This window comes from Scyliorhinus torazame, chromosome 28 (assembly GCF_047496885.1).
Source record: "Scyliorhinus torazame isolate Kashiwa2021f chromosome 28, sScyTor2.1, whole genome shotgun sequence".
Taxonomy (NCBI): domain Eukaryota; kingdom Metazoa; phylum Chordata; class Chondrichthyes; order Carcharhiniformes; family Scyliorhinidae; genus Scyliorhinus; species Scyliorhinus torazame.
The window spans coordinates 14,057,635-14,075,018 of NC_092734.1; the positions used below are offsets into that span (position 1 = coordinate 14,057,635).

The 17,384-nt window shown below is 44.7% G+C and overlaps 1 protein-coding gene across 9 annotated transcripts in view; it reads right to left on the reverse strand.

The window, feature by feature from the left end:
* Nucleotides 1-9,319: 9,319 nt before the first annotated feature.
* Nucleotides 9,320-17,384, reverse strand: part of camk2g2 (calcium/calmodulin-dependent protein kinase (CaM kinase) II gamma 2) — a 480,776-nt gene continuing 472,711 nt past the window's right edge. For all 9 annotated transcript variants that reach the window (XM_072491514.1, XM_072491515.1, XM_072491516.1 and 6 more), the window contains 3 exons: nt 16,745-16,839; nt 14,960-15,205; nt 9,320-12,241 (listed from right to left, as the gene is read on the reverse strand). In XM_072491514.1, the coding sequence (XP_072347615.1) occupies nt 14,973-15,205; nt 16,745-16,839 (328 nt within the window). In that variant the 3' untranslated portion in view covers nt 9,320-12,241; nt 14,960-14,972. The remainder of the gene's footprint in view (nt 12,242-14,959; nt 15,206-16,744; nt 16,840-17,384) is intronic.

Sequence of the window (17,384 nt, forward strand, 5' to 3'; positions counted from 1 at the left end):
GCTGTTGAATTGCCCACATTTTGAGAGAATCTTATACTCCTTGTGGCCACATTGAATCCAAGATAAGTGAGGTTGCCAGAGTTCCACACAGGATCTCTCACTGCCAGTACTCGGGGTCAGGTTTGGACTTGTCTCTGGAATTATAAAGCCGCATTAGACAGCTACTCTGAACTGGAATCCAATTTGTAGTGATGGTAAAGCCGCAGCGTAAATGGGTCTTAATAACGCCCCTTGCACTTTGTGCCAAGCACAGTGCTGGAAAGACTTGTTCTCATATATACTTTTGGGTTGGAAGGGTGGATTTACACCATAGCAACATAACATTTGATGTGGCTTTCCTTGCCTTGCCATTCCTGAATTGCCAGCCTTTGATAGATAAGCTGGTTCTTATTCTTTGTTGTGAGTGGTGCTAGCACTAACCCACCCCCTCATGGGGTATTGAGCTAACTCACCCCCTAATGGGGTTTTGAACTAACCCACCCCCTAATGGGGTATTGGGCTAAACCACCCCCTAATGGGGTGTTGAGCTAAACCACCCCCAATGGGGTATTGAGTTGTGTTAGCACTAACCCACCCCCTAATGGGGTATTGAGTTGTGTTAGCACTAACCTACCACCTAATAGGGTATTGAGTTGTTAGCACTAACCCACCCCCTAATGGGGTATTGAGTTGTGTTTGCACTAACCTACCACCTAATAGGGTACTGTGTTATGTTAGCACTAACCCACCCCCTAATAGGGTATTGACTTGTGTTAGCACTAACCTACCCCCTAATGGGGTATTGAGTTGTGTTAGCACTAACCTACCACCTAATAGGGTATTGAGTTTTGTTAGCACGATCCCATCCCCTGAGGACGTATTGAGTTGTGCTAGCACAAACCCACCACCTAATGGCGTATTTGAAGTAAACTGGGAGATGCTGGTAAGCATCAAACTGTACTGCTGGAATGCAGCACCTGAAAGCTGGGCAGTGGGAGTGGATTCAAGGCGCTTTCAAAAAGGAAGTGGGTATATATTTGAAAAGACGTTCAGTAACACAACTATTTGGATGGCTCTTCCAAAGTGGGGGGGACACAGGCACTCAGAGGGCTGAATGGTTTCCATTTGTACACTATTGTATGATGAACCATATCAGGTTTTTTACGCTGCTCATTGACCTCTGTACGAGGACATTTAACAATAGGCAATTGAGGCTTGAAAATTTTGAGAACTGGATCCTATTTTCACCAGAGCACTCAGTAAATCTTCAATATTTGGGGAATATAGCTTTCCTGTGTTTTGTAATTCATTTCCTTGCAGTGTTGCTGACTGTGACTAACTCTGGGGATGTTGAGCAGTTGTTAGTAATGACTGACGTGCCCTCCTCCTGCCTCGTGAACAAATTGGTACTGATTTGCTGGTACAATTGACATGGTGCTGGATGAGGTTTCAGTGATTCAACTTGTTGGGATGAGTGATTCATTACCCTACGAGTATCACGCGGAATTATTCTGGGCCAGTGCACAACCTCTTATGCCAGTTTTATACCAGGGCGGCACGTTAGCACAAGTGGTTAGCACTGTTGCTTCACAGCTCCAGGTCCCAGGTTCGATTCCCGGCTTGGGTCACTGTCTGTGCGGAGTCTGCACGTTCTCCTAGTGTCTGCGTGGGTTTCCTCCGGGTGCTCCGGTTTCCTCTCACAGTCCAAAGATGTGCAGGTTAGGTGGATTGGCCAAACTAAATAGCCCTGTGTGTCCAAAAAGGTTGGGTGGGGTTACTGGGTTATGGGGATCAGGTGGAGGTGTGGGCTTGGGTAGGGTGCTCTTTCCAAGAGCCGGTGCAGACTCTTGGGCCGAATGGCCTCCTCTGCACTGAAAATTCTATGATTCAACAAAGAAATCTTTATGCCTGCCTTCATTTTCTTAATGAGAAGTTTGTAGCATTTATTAGCGACCATTTTATTATCACACCCTAATTTCTTAATCACACTCATCATATATTATACTGGGAAGACTTCCCGTGTCTATAGGCACATGGGGTTTTCCATTGCTCGCTTTTCCTGGAACAGGTCACCATAAGCCAGAGGCTATATTTGAGGGGCGTCGTTCAGTAGCAAACATAGATCACCAGGAGTGCTCTCTCACATCTCTTCCACTCTTGGCACGTGGAAAAGGGTTTGCAGATGGACAATCAATCTGTTTTCATCATTCAATCCCTACATTGCAGCAGGAGGTCATTCGGCCCATCGAGTCTGCACCAACCCCTTGGAAAGAGCACCCTACTTTGGCACACGCCCCTACCTATCCCCGTAACCCCACCTAATCCTTTGCCCTTAGGGGCAATTTAGCATGGCCAATCCACCTAACCTACACATCTTTCGGCTATGGGAGGAAGACCCAAAGGAAACCCACGTAGACACAAGGAGAGAAAGTGCAGTTTGGCCACATTATGAATACACATTCTGCGGCCGTCACATCCTGGAGTGGGACTTGAACCTAGAACCTTGGGTTTAGAGGCAGCGACACTGCCCAGTGAACAACAAAATCCCCTAGTACTGTTAACTAGAGGAGTTGATATCATTGTGAACATTTGGCGAGTAATCATATGCTACTTGCTGCCTTCCATCCATGATAGATTCCTTGGGAGTTGGAAAGCTCTTATTCCTTTCAGTTTTCGTTCTGCGTGGTGTCTCTATATTCAGGTAGCACATTCCAGATCAAAAAGATTTTGTCTCATCTCCCTGCTTCCCTTTTCTGCCAATTATTTTAAATTGGTTTCTCTGGTTGCCAACCCTCCTGCCAGCTGGGAACAATTTCTCCCAATGTACATCACTGAAACCGCTTGTGATTGTGAGCACCTGTAATAAATCTCCCTCCCCTTAACGTTCTCTGCCCTAAGTAGAACAATCCTTGTTATGCCAACGTCGTTAATATTGATCTTCCAAGTTTCCAGACACCCACGTTGCTCAAACCCCACTGGGTTACGCTAGTCAATGACGTGATGGCCCCATTAGTGCGTTCACTTATTGAGGGCGGCACGTTAGCACAAGTGGTTAGCATTGTTGCTTCACAGCGCCAGGGTCCCAGGTTCGATTCCCAGCTTGGCTCACTGCCTGTGCGGAGTCTGCACGTTCTCCCCATGTCTGCGTGGGTTTCTTCCGGGTGTTCCGGTTTCCTCCCACAAGTCCCGAAAGACGTGCTTGTTAGGCGAATTGGATATTCTGAATTCACGCGCTGTGTACCCGAACAGGTGCCGGAATGTGGCAACTAGGGGATTTTCACAGTAACTTCATTGCGGTGTTAATGTAAGCCTATTTGTGACACTAATAAAGATTATTATTATTATTGAATGGATGGTGTTGTGATGTTCTAGTTGCAATATTTCACCCATTATAACTTAAAATGCACATCGTTGGCTGGGAAATCATCCTGAAAGGTTTCACCTGAAGGCGAGACTTTCTTTCTCGTAAGACAGACGCAGTGCCAAAAGAAAGTTTAAAAAGTCTGAAGCGCTGATGAGAAGTATCAAAGTGTGCAGCATGAATGATCACTTCACTCAGTTTCACTTACCAGAGACGAGCAACAACACAAAGCTCAAAGTATTTTTCTTTTGTAACCAGGTGATAAATTGAAAGCTTAAAAGCACTTCCTTTTAATGGCCTGAGATTCCTTTGAACCCAAACAAATTGACATTCCAGTTGCCAATATGAGTTAATCTATTTTATTATTTCAGCTATTTTCTTAGACCTCTTCCATTGTGCTCTGCTTTTAACATCCCTTGCAAAGCTAAAGTTTCTTTTCTGCATGAATAGATTACTCAAGTTTAATCTCGATCTAGTATTCCCTGCCTAGTAAACAACTCATTCAACAATTCTGTGATGCTATGATTACATGAACATTTCCTGTGTGTAATCCTGTTGATGGAGACTGACCAGGAAAGAGCGAATGCACTTGTTGCGCATGAGACTGTCCACCAATTTCACTTTCTATTTCAGATTTCCAAATTTATTCCATTTTATCTCGAAGACCGTTGGACATCGCTTGCATTTGGATTCAGAATGAGTTGCTGGGAACAGTTTTATTCCTATTGGCATGTCACTTTTTCAATGTTATTTCCTTTGATTGAGCTACTGAATTCTGCAGTCTCATCCAGAAGTAACAATCATTGATACCCTTTGCCTCAAAGGTGTGACTCAAACATGCCCAGGTAATGGTGGAGCCCAATTGCTCTCATTAGTTCGACTTGCATTTCAACGTGGAATCCTCAAGTGACTTGTTGAACAGGTGTGTACTTGATTTCGTCTTGGTCTATGATTTACGATATCTTTGCCTTTTGGGTGCTTATGCTGCATTTTATGTCAGCCTTTCAGAAAGCTGGGCAATATTTCAATCCATTATGTATTTTACACTGTTGCACACACTCCCTCTCAGTCATCTTCAATGAAGAGCATTTCCGACCTCTCTCTCTCTCTCTATTATTTCCTAAATACTTTCTTAATTACATCCGAATTGTTCAGTTTTTCTTCATGTACAACCTCTGAAGAGCATTTCCGATCCTAGTGGTAATTCGGTTAGTTCACCAAATCTACTTGTTGTGACCATTTGACAGAGCGATCTACTGACCAGCGGGTTCCCTTTGTTTCAACACATTGGTGTCATTAAGCCACATTTTGGTTCAGGATTCCAAAGTCCAGAAATAGCAATGACCATATGGTCCATTCTTCAGATACTGGTTAAGGGTATAAATATTGACCAGGACACCGGGGAGATCTCCAGGTCGAAGTCGGGCCACCTGAGAGGCCCGACATCTGAGCCAATAGACCGCATCTTTGGCAATGCAGCCTTCCCACCAGTACTGCACCGAAGTATCAGCCTGGATATTGTGTTCGGCTCCCTGGAGTGGGGTTTGAACCCCAAGTCCTCGGATTCAGATGCGAGAGCGCTGCTCGCTGAGCCACTGCTGTCTGAGGTGGTAGAGTACGGGAAAAACGGCACACGGCTTCATGCCAAGTATATCAAGTTTTCAATTTGCAGATCTGCTGCATCACAAGCAAGGGCATAGCACGAAGACAATTCGGCCAGAGCACCGTAAACAGCATGGTACAGTGTGGATCTTTATTGTGCATTTTTGCAAGTACTACAGTCGCTAAGACACAAAATAAGCCGAGCAGTGCAGTCGGGAAAAGCAGTTGAATCTAAATGCAATCTTTTATATAATACTGACATCTAGTGGTTCACGTTGATGTATTTGTTGCACACTTTACCGAAAGGGGCTTTTTTTTTTTAAAAAGAACTTTTTTTTGTGCGAAGCACATGCAATTTGACTCTACACAATCATTGGTCAGCACGGTGGTACAGTGGTTAGCACTTCTGCCTCACAACGTGTGGAGTTTGCATGTTCTCCCCGTGCCTGCTGGGTGCTCCCATGTGCAGGTTAGGTGGATTGGCCATGATCATCGTGCAGGGTTACAGGGATAGGGCGGAGGAGTGGGTTTAGGCAGGGTGCTCTTTCGGAGGGTCAGTGAAAACGTGATGGGGCTACGGGCTGCCTTCTGCACTGTAGGGATTCTATGGACACCTGAGCGAGAGATCAACTGCTGGTGCCACAGAGAACATGTATAGAAGTTAAAATATGGGTAGGAGGGTATCAGAAGATGCTCAGAGATCATAGACTCCAAAAATGAGAAGATATTTCTAACTACGTCTGGCCAGTCGGGACTCAGTCCGCGGCTGCCCTGGTGGGGGGCAGGGGCTGTACGGACGGCCGGGGCAACAATTGGGTGGCTCGGATGAAGCGGCGTGGGGCCGATCGGGGGGGGGGGGGGGGCGGGGGGGGCCTTCTTTCTTAGTGCTGGTCTGCTGTCCGAGTCTGCCATGGTCCACGGCGCGGCCGCTGGAGGCAGCCGCCGTGTGCATGCGCGGACTCAGAACCGGAGGTGCGTAGGGCCCGTATCTGCAGCCAAAGCCACGTGAAGCTCCCCGGATCCCTGCAGGTGAGTGAATTGCTCTTTATTTGTTGCAGGAAACTACGGAGTGAAACGCCAGTGTTTTTACGACAACGTGGGGACACTGCCCCATTTTTGGAGAATCCAGCCCCTGTTCTATCCAGTGTCCCAGTGACCCTGAAGTTGATCTATAATCCCAGGTGTCATCCATATTTCAGTTGGAAGCACTTTCATCTCCGAAGCAAGGGCTTGTGGTTTCACATTTTACTCCAACACCGTAAAGAATCAAAGCTCTCGCTGGAGCGGAGTGCTCCACTGTCTTTCAGATGAGATGATGAACATAGAACATAACAGCGCAGAACAGGCCCTTCGGCCCTCGATGTTGCGCCGACCTGTGAAACCACTCTAAAGCCCATCTACACTATTCCCTTATCGTCCATATGTCTATCCAATGACCATTTGAATGCCCTTAATGTTGGCGAGTCCACTACTGTTGCAGGCAGGGCATTCCACGCCCTTACTACTCTCTGAGTAAAGAACCTACCTCTGACATCTGTCTTATATCTATCTCCCCTCAATTTAAAGCTATGTCCCCTCGTGCTAGACATCACCATCCGAGGAAAAAGGCTCTCACTGTCCACCCTATCTAATCCTCTAATCATCTTGTGTGCCTCAATTATGTCACCTCTTAACCTTCTCTCTAACGAAAACAGCCTCAAGTCCCTCAGCCTTTCCTCATAAGATCTTCCCTCCATACCAGGCAACATTCTGGTAAATCTCCTCTGCACCCTTTCCAATGCTTCCACATCCTTCCTATAATGCGGCGACCAGAATTGCACGCAATACTCCAAATGCGGCCGCACCAGAGTTTTGTACAGCTGCAACATGACCTCATGACTCCGAAACTCAATCCCTCTACCAATAAAAGCTAACACACCTTACGCCTTCTTAACAACCCTCTCAACCCGAGTGGCAACTTTCAGGGATCTATGTACATGGACACCGAGATCTCTCTGCTCATCCACACTGCCAAGAATCTTACCATTAGCCCAGTACTCTGTCTTCCTGTTATTCCTTCTGGACTCCAGTCTGAACACTTCCCATCAACCACCACCCTTTGTCTTCTTCCAGCTAGCCAAATTCTGATCCAAACTGCTAAATCTCCCTGAATCCCATGCTTCTGTATTTTCTGCAGTAGCCTACTGTGGGGAACGTTATCAAACGCTTTACTGAAATCCATATACACCACATCAACTGCTTTACCTTCCATCCACCTGTTTGGTCACCTTCTCAAAGAACTCAATAAGGTTTGTGAGGCACGACCTACCTTTCACGAAACCGTGTTGACTATGTCTAATCAAATTACTCCTTTCCAGGTGATTATACACCCTATCTCTTATAAACCTTTCCAAGATTTTGCCCACAACAGAAGTAAGGCTCACTGGTCTATAGTTACCGGGGTTGTCTCTACTCCCCTTCTTGAACAAGGGGACAACATTTGCTATCCTCCAGTCTTCTGGCACTATTCCTGTTGACAAAGATGACTTAAAGATCAAAGCCATAGGCTCAGCAATCTCCTCCCTAGCTTCCCAGAGCATCCTAGGATAAATCCCATCCGGCCCAGGGGACCTATCTATTTTCACACTTTCCAGAATTGTTAACACCTCCTCCTTATGAACCTCAAGCCCTCCTAGTCTAGTAGCCTGAATCTCGGTATTCTCCTCGACAACATTGTCTTTTTCCTGTGTGAATACTGACAACAAATATTCATTTAGCACCTCTCCTATCTCCTCGGACTCCTGTCTGCCCTCTCAGAGTGATGCAAAAGATCAAAGCATTAACTGCCTTGGTGTCTTAGGCAATTTTTATTCCTCAATCAACATCACTAGAACAAATAAACTGGTCATTGTCACACTGCGGTTTGTGGGAGTTTGCTGTGCACAAATTGGCTGCCGTGTTTCTCACATTACAGCAGTGACTACACTTCATTGGCTATGAAGCACTTTGGGATATCTTGAGGTTGTGAAACATGAGAACACAATGAAAATCATCCCGATTACATTGACTCATTCACTATTTAGGCTTAAACCTGGTCAAAACTATTTTAAAAGTAGGCTGAATAGAGGTATATAGAATCATAGAATCCCTACAGTGCAGACGGAGGCCATTCGGCCCATCGAGTCTGCACCGACCCTCTGAAAGAGCACCCTACCTAGGCCCATTCCCCGCAAACCCACCTAACCTTTGGACACTAAGCGGCAACTTAGCTCAGCTTATCCACCTAACCTGCACATCTTTGGACTGGGAGGAAGCCGGAGCGCCCGGAGGAAACCCACGCACACACGGGGAGAATGTGCAAACTCCACATAGACAGTCACCCAAGGCCGGAATTGAACCCGGGTCCCTGGCGCTGTGAGACAGCAGTTTATCTATTATAATACCTCTCTTCTTGCCTGTGTTAGGATTGTATGGTTAGATCAGATACTCACTGTGTATAGGGATCTGAAAAAACAAAATACATTCCAATGAATCTATTGTTGTGCTATTCCAATGGCGCTACACTATCGCGCCTTATCTTGTCTTTCCAGTTAAAGTGTAGTGTTCTTTCCTAATGGACAGAATAATATTCTTTAAAATTCAGGATATTATCTCAAAATATCTCCCTCATGTATTGCACCTTCTTAAAATATTATTATGATACTGCAGGGTTTGTATGTGTGTGTGTGGCATGGTGAGGGGCACAACATGGAGGTAATGGCATTCCCATTACATTGCTTCTCTTGTCCTTCTAGATGACAGTTATTGCAAAGCATGGGGGTATTGTTGAAGCAAGCTTGATAAATCTGACCGTTCCAGCCTCAAATAGAGTACGTTGTGCAGGCGGCACGGTGGCGCAGTGGGTTAGCAATACTGCCTCACGGCGCCAAGGCCCCGGGTGCGATCTCAGCCGCGGGTCACTGTCCATGTGGAGTTTTCACATTCTCGTCGTGTCTGCGTGGATCTCACCCCCACAACCCAAAGATGTGCAGGTTAAGAGGATTGGCCACGCTAAGTTGCCCGTTAATTGGAGAAAAAAAATAACTGGATACTCTAATTTTTTTTTTAATGAGTATGTTGTGCATCCAAAGATGTTGGGATACGAGTGCCTTGTGCATCAGAAGATGTCGAATGTGGGATCAATGTGGAATACAGCGAGGAGACAAAATGTAATTTAAAGGAATTTTTTTTCCAATCACTTCATACAAAACAGTCTCAAAGTTCCAGGTTGTTTTTCTACAAGCCCAAGTTGGATAGTTGATCATTCATACCAAGAGAAAACTACTTTGCTAATTTGGTAAACTTTTGAGAGAAACCAAACAAGAGAGCTCTAAAAAAAAAATGGCGGAAAAAAAACTATTGTTGCTTGAAATAATTTTTATTTTTAAACATTGAGAAGTTAAATAGCAAGAAGGAAACATACATGAGGCCAATTACATGATCAAATTCCTTACTCCCTGTAAAGTTTTTGGGAAAGGAAACCTTGCGCATTGTTAGTCACCTTCTACCGAAAATAAGAATGGAGTTCTTGTACTAATCTGTGGCCTTCCTCTAATTTGTATATTAACTACTGTGTGAGGGGCTTCCACAGTCGCAGACCATCACTGATGATGTTTTCTGGAAAACCTTTTGGGAGTACAGACAAAACATTTCCAATTATGGCAAAGATCCAGATGATTTCTCAGTAATGCTGACTGTTGATGGCTAAGTTCTTTGGCCAAAATAAGGCACAACAGGCGAGCAGATACTTAACACACCCCTACCCTGTCTTAAGTTTGAAGTTTACGAAACTTACAGCTTTTAGTAGGTAAATGGTGTCTCCCCTCATCCCGATAATGCTCTCAGCATTCCAAAACATACTTCAATTTAGAGTGGGAGCTTAAAGGTGTTCAAAAGCTGAATAGTTGCTTTGAAGTAACCCTGCACCAATGTGACTTGAGAACATCTCAAGAGGCGGACAACCTCATTTGGCTGCTGGGTATGAGATGCCATGGGCCCAAAGAGTGAGACAAACCCAGGTGCGTACACAGAATTGTATTTATTTTAAAAGTGCGAGACACACAGAAACAGGTTACATATAGGTAACTAAAAGTACGGAGTCTCAAAATGAGTGAAACTTGGCGAGATTGGTTCAGGGCAGGACCACCGATTATCTTTGCTAGCTAACAATGGGCGAATGTTGGGGCTTTGTGCTTAATCCACAATAGTTCTGAACTATTTGGGTTGGAACTGGTGACTTTTCCTTTTGACCAGCCCACCCTCAAAAGCTGGAGTAATTTCTGAATGCAAGGCTATTTTACTTCAGCAATCATTTCAAAATGTAGATGAAGGGATGAGATAAAACAAACGTAGGAATGGTTCCCTAAATACAACCAATAATCGTCCCAACAAGGACAACCCCAAATAGTATCTGACTTCATCTGTCCAATCAAGAGGCTAAAACCATTCTTGACCTGTCCTAACAACAGGCTTGGACCAGGAGGGCCATTGGATAATTTAAAATAATGCAAAATATATGATTTGCAATGGGAAGCTCTCCCAGATGCAGAGACCATGACTGGTTCTGCTTGGGTATTTGAATAAGGGAAACCACATTCAGTTTCACATATTTTGGACTCTCTTTTTTTTTAGTGAAGTAACTAAAAACACTGAATACCGCGTACTCTTAAAGTTTTTAAGAATGCTCCTTACTAAGCGACAACTTTTTTTTTTGCCAAACAAATTCAAGCAGGCTTTAAGGTAAACATCCATCAATTGCAGCGGTTAAAACAAGATGCACCAATCAGTTCTCTTTTATTAAATACTTTTCTTTAAAGATCAAGTCCTATAGTAACAAAGCTATGAAGATCTACCAACATTCATAACAAACAAACACTGGGTATTATTTTTTTACATATCATGCAAAATCCTGCATCGATTGACTTATTTAAAACTATAAGATATTAGCCCCAGAAGATACAGTAACAATGCAATTAAGTTACGTTGCCTCTTTTAAGCAGGAATTTTATCATACCAAGCTCAGGCTTAAATTATGTAGTACATACTGTCCAGACTGTGCAAGAATGTTAAAGATGCGGAACTAGGTACATCATTATTTTTGTCAAGTAAACACATACAGTGAAAATATTGACCATAAACAACACATGCATAACCTCTGTAAAACTGCATATATATTTTAAATGTGTGACCATTGTATCCTCAGGTGGCCAGCCCCCTCCCAGCGAGCATGGTGGTGTCTTATCATTGCAAACACCTTGTGCCTCATGGTTGATCTTGTACTCTGGAGTAGGATAATGTTACCTCACTCTACATTGACACCATACCTTAAATGACACAAGGCAGAGTATAAACCACCAGGCAGTCCGAATGGTCATGATCAGTGACTAGATTACAGCATACTGCAAACTTTTGTATGCAAAATGACTCAGCATCTTTTAAACCAAAGATAAATTTACTACACTGAGATCACGACAAAAACTTCAATATTATACATTCATATTAATTTTGCTGTAGAGAATACTGGAAGAAATGTTAACAGATGAGAAAAATACTTTTTTTTTGTGTGCTCCATTTCAATAAATGAGATCGCAGCTTCACTTTGCAATAGTTTGTTAGGAGAGAGAGAAAAAAAAATACAGTCGCCTGGAAGTATTACTTTTTTTTTTGTTTCAGTTTCACAGAACAGCGATGTCTTAAGTCTTGGCCTTCAGATTTCAACATATATCGCCTAACACACTCAAGGAGGGTTCGTGGTTTAGTATTTAACCTTTACCCCTCATTGACAAAGGAGCTGTAGTTTGCATGGTTTCCTCCTGACACCTTGACCCTGAACCTACCGTATCAATATTACTCGCGTAGTGACAATTACTGATCAGAATTAAGTAACCTTGATTAAATCTCGACAAGAATGGCATACTTTATATAAAAAAAAGATCTCTGCGCTCTACACCAGCTGTTAGCTTTGTAATTTTTAGTTATTTTATTTTAAATTATGGATGTCTGTACTTTGGCAAGGAACAGGTTCAGAATCTACTTCGTTATGAACCACGGCCATCAAACAAGTGAGTTATCGGGTACATATACAGCAGCCATTTTATCTGTACACCTCCCATACAGCAGAAACAAACACGATGGATCCATGAAAACAACACAAAGGCAGCCACCACAGCATCATACACATGCAGATTGGCGCATGGTGCTGCTGGTCTCCAAGAGTTCCCCACGACAGTGATCAGCTTCAGTCCACTGTTCAGACGAGAAGTCTACTCCAGCATCTCCAAACTGCAAAGCAGAATACAATGCGTTCACTGTGTGTTTCTTGCTACCCGCTCGCAGTCTAGTGAACCTGCCCTACCGCAATATCATTCCGAGACCGTGGCACCTCCCCCCTCCCCACCCCCCCAGCCAAAATGGCACACACAAAACCAACTGTGCCAAAACTTTATCAAGACTCATCATCGCAACTCAACTCTTTGTTTCCCTACCTTTTGCTGGAAAGCCCTCTGAAGCCCCAATATAAATGAGATGAGTAGACTATTAGGCGCGGCCCATCATCTTACCTTCTTCCAAAATGCCAAAAGGGCTACTTCAATTATTCACGGAGCACCAATAATAGTAGTGATGGCGGTGGGGGGGGGGGGGGTGGGGGGTGGGGGGGGGGTGGGGAATAAGACCATAAGACTTAGGAGCAGAATTAGGCCACTCGGCCCATCGAGTCAGCTCTGCCATTCAATCATGGCTGATATGTTTCTCATCCGCATTGTCCTGCCTTCTCCCCATAATCCCTGATCCCCTTATTAATCAAGAACCTATCTATCTCTGTCCTAAAGGCACTCAGTGAATTGGCCTCCACAGCCTTCTGCAGCAAAGAGTTCCACAGATTCACCACCCTCTGACTGAAGAAATTCCTCCTCATCTCTGTTTTAAAGGATCGTCCCTTTAATCTGAGATGGTGTCCTCTGGTTCCAGATTTTCCTACAAATGGAAACATCCACTCCACGTCAACTCTAGTCAGGCCTCGCAGTATCCTGTAAATTTCAATAAGATCCCCCCTCATCCTTCTAAACTCCAACGAGTACAGACCCAGAGTCCTCAAACGTACCTCATATGACAAATTCTTCATTCCAGGGATCATTCTTGTAAACCTCCTCTGGACCCTTTCCAAGGCCAGCACATCCTTCCTTAGATATGGGGCCCAAAACTGCTCACAATATTCCAAATGGGGTCTGACCAGAGCCTTATACAGCCTCAGAAGTACATCCCTGGTCTTGTATTCTAGCCCTCTTGACATGAATGCTAATATTGCATTTGCCTTCATAACTGCCAACTGAACCTGCACATTAACCTTAAGAGAATCGTGAACAAGGACTCCCAAGTCCCTTTCTGCTTCTGCTTTCCGAAGCATTTCCCCATTTAGAAAATAATCTATGCCTCCATTCCTCCTTCCAAAGTGCATAACCTCACACTTTTCCACATTTTTTTCATTTGTCACTTCATTGCCCACTCTCCTAGCTTGTCCAAGTCCTTCTGCAGCCCCCTTGCTTCCTCAATACTACCTGTTCTTTTACAGATCTTTGTATCATCTGCAAACTTAGCAACAGCGTCTTCAGTACCTTCTTCCAGATCATTAATGTATATTGTAAAAAGTTGTGGTCCCAGCACAGACCCCTGAGGCACACCACTAGTCACTGGCTGCCTTCCTGAAAAAAGACCCCTTTATCCCCACTCTCTGCCTTCTGCCAGTCAGCCAATCCTCTATCCATGCCAAGATCTTACCCTTAACACCATGGGCTTTTAACTTATTTAACAGTCTCCTATGCGGCACCTTGTCAAAGGCCTTCTGGAAATCTAAATAAATCATGTCCACTGATTCTCCTTTGTCTAACTTGCTTGTTACCTCCTCAAAGAACTCGAACAGATTTGTCAGAAACGGACCTCCCTTTGACAAAGCCATGCTGACTCAGTTCTTTTTTATCATGCATTTCCAAGTGCTTCGCGATCTCATCTTTAATAACAGACTCTAAAATCTTCCCAATGACCAAAGTCAGGCAAACCGGCCTATAATTTCCCGTCTTCTGCCTCCCTCCCTTCTTAAACAGTGGTGTTACATTAGCCACCTCTGCGTCCTGTGGGACCCTTCCTGCCTCCTGTGAGTCCTGAAAAATAATCACTAATGCCTCCACAATTTCCTCAGCTATCTCTTTTAGGACCCTGGGGTGTAGTCCATCCGGTCCAGGTGACGTATCCACCTTCAGACCTTTCAGTTTCCCCAGAACCCAGAAATGTATCTGCCAAATGAGATTCACATGACATGGATGTGGATATTCCATTCAAACCAATTTAGCTCATCCATCCACAAAGTCTTTGTAGTTCTATGGGGATAGATCAGGGGACTGACTGAGTTGCTCTACAGAAAGCCGGCATGGGTGCAAAGGGCCGAATGGCCTCCTTCTGACTTTTATGCCTCTAATAAGTTCCCCTCCTGTCACATTGTCAAACTGTTTCCTTAAATACTTCAGGTTTTCATTCCTTCCCAGGAGCCTATTCCATGTCTCGACCATTTAACTGGTCAATCTTCTTGATTTCCATTCTTAAATTGACCTCTTTATTTTAATCGATGCTTCTTTGTCCAGCTTGAATGAATGAGCTTGAAATTGTGTTTGAGATTTAGTTTTTCCTGTATCTTCACTATTTTGACTCAGGTGCTCCCTCATTCGCTTACAAGGCCAAAGCCCAGGTTTCTCCAATCTTCCCTCGAAACAGGACATGTTTTGTAGACTTGGCTCCCTTTGTGCCACATTCCTGGAATGGGCTCAACCATCGGTATGGGAGGCTTCATCCATGGGTTCCATGGATGCCTTATCTCATGCCCTTATCCTGCACCTCTACTCACCTGGCCCAGTGTCTACCGAGGCACAGCTAACCCACCCACCACCTCAACCAAGGAAAGGGGAGACGAAAACATCCGAACACGTGATACAACTGGAGGGATGATACTACCTGCACAATGTGTTCACTGGAGTGGAGCAGTGGGGGCTCCTGAGCAATGGAAGTGTATGTTCTGCCACTTTCCTTCACGGCGGTGCCAGACGCGGGTCTCCTCGGACTGCGTAGTCCTTGGTCTTCCCTGATTGTCGATGTACTGTGTGAGGCGGATGTAGGCAATACAGGCAGCATCCTCTCCGATGAGGTGGACGTGGGGGTTGAGAATCGTAGTGTGGATTGGTTTACTGTTCTTTGCCAACACTAAAAAAAAAACGCGACAATTAAAGCGCTGGGCAGGTTACATCAGATCATATCCGCTTCAAAAGCATGAACTGCGTCGAGCCACCACAATCAGACTCATTTGTTGGAAGATAGAAACATGGGACATTGCAATTAGGTTTTTCGTACGAAAATGCAAAGCTGTGGAAAAACCAATTTTTTGTTCTTTTTTGGGGGGTCTCATCCTCCCTGGCATTCAACTCCCCAGTAGTGGCCAAATGATCGGACTCTCAGCTTCTGCCAATTGAACATCTATTTCTAGTGTCCAATAGAAAATGTTGACGAGCTACAAGTGTGGCCATGGTGCATCAGCCATAAGTGCTCACACAATACTTCATGGCTGAATATTTCCATGACAATCATCTACCATCATTCAGTGAGCGAGAAGGTAAAACCACTCAATAACATCAGGTAAACCCTCATACACTCTGCTTTGCATCTTACCATTTAACCAATAAAGCACCAAAAAAGGTTAAGGTTCAGGTGCGGGCGTTGTGCAATTTTGATCACTGGTGAAACAACACTGTCCATTCTTTATTTTTACTGTATTTGCCAATCAGAAATGCAATTGTCCATATCTGAATTCCCAATTCCTCATGTGTGGCTTGTGGCTCATATACTGTCCCAGGAAGAGACCGCGTGCATTTCTCTCACATTCACTCCCCACGTGGAAACACCTCACATCCACCTGGTGTTCCTCCCCCTCCCCAACCCAGCACTGTAGAGGTGAGAATATTGGAGCGTGACATACGCAAGCACCTGCTCCACTAATCTGCAAAGCATTCAACATTGTAAGCTGCAAGGTCAACATCACTCATTCAATTTTGCTGTCAACCGGCGCAACGTAATAACAGGTTTCAGGCAGTAGGTGGCTTTGTGAGTGGACCTACTGAAGCTGTTGTCCTACCTCCTTCATCTTATCACTGGGAGGAAGGTAGCAGAATGGTAATGGCACTGGACTGAGAGATCCAAAGATCTAGACAAATCCCACCCTACAGCAGCGGCGAATGGAGTTTAAATTCAACTAATAAAATCTAGAATTATAATCAGTAATGGTGGCTATGAAACCTGATTGGCTCAAGAACCTATCTAGTTCATTAATGTCCTTTCGGGAAGGAAATCTGCCTTCCTTACCCGATCTGGCCTACATGTGACTCCAGACCTCCAGCAACGTGGTCGAGTCTTAACTGCCCTCTGAAATGGCCGAGCGAGAGACACAGTTCGAGGGCAATTAGGGATGGACAACAAAAGCTGGTCTTGCCAGCAACGCCCACATTCCAGGCAGGAATACATTTTTATAAAATTGTGTACACCTGGCACACAACACAACTTATATTCGTCAACTAACCATGGGTAAGGCGGAGGGAAATTTGCCAATAAGAACCGACCTACATTCTCATCTTTGCCCGGACGACGTGCAATGTGTTGGAATTTGTGAGGTATTTCACTATGTTGCTATGCCAGCGGAAAGAGCTGGTGCGATGCAAATCTTTGCAGTTCAGATTGAAATCTCATACTTACAGTTCTCAAAATAGAACTTGTGGAAATCCATTCCCTCCACGAGGTTTCCGAGGGCTTCAGGTTCAAATGAGGTTAGACCTGGGTCACAGATTTTCCTGAAAGAAACCAACCCTCTCTTTACGCTCAGATTCTCAAAAAGATTACAATGAGGTATTGTTTTTCAGACAGGCTTTAACGCAAAAGTGGCTAACGTTTTAATTGACATGCAACCTATAATGATACCACGGGGGCTGGGTTAGCTCAGTCGGCTGGACGGCTGGTTCGTGATGCAGAGCACATCAATTGCCGTACCGGATGAGGTTATTCATGATGGCCCCACCTTCTCAACCTCGCCTGAGGTGTGGTGATCCTCAGGTTAAGTCACCACCAGCCAGCTCTCCCCTTCAAAGGCGAAAACAGCCTATGGTCATCTGGGACTATCTGATGACTTTACTTACTTTATTAATAATACTGCGGTAAAACTTTGCTCAAAAGTTTTTACACGTTTACAGCGCAGAGTCCATTCGGTCCATCGAGTATGCACCGACCCTCTGAAAGGGAACTCGACATAGGCCCAGGCCCACTCCCTCACCCTATCCCCGTAACCCTGCGCATTAATCATGGCCAATCCACCTACTCTGCACATCTTTGAACTCTGGGA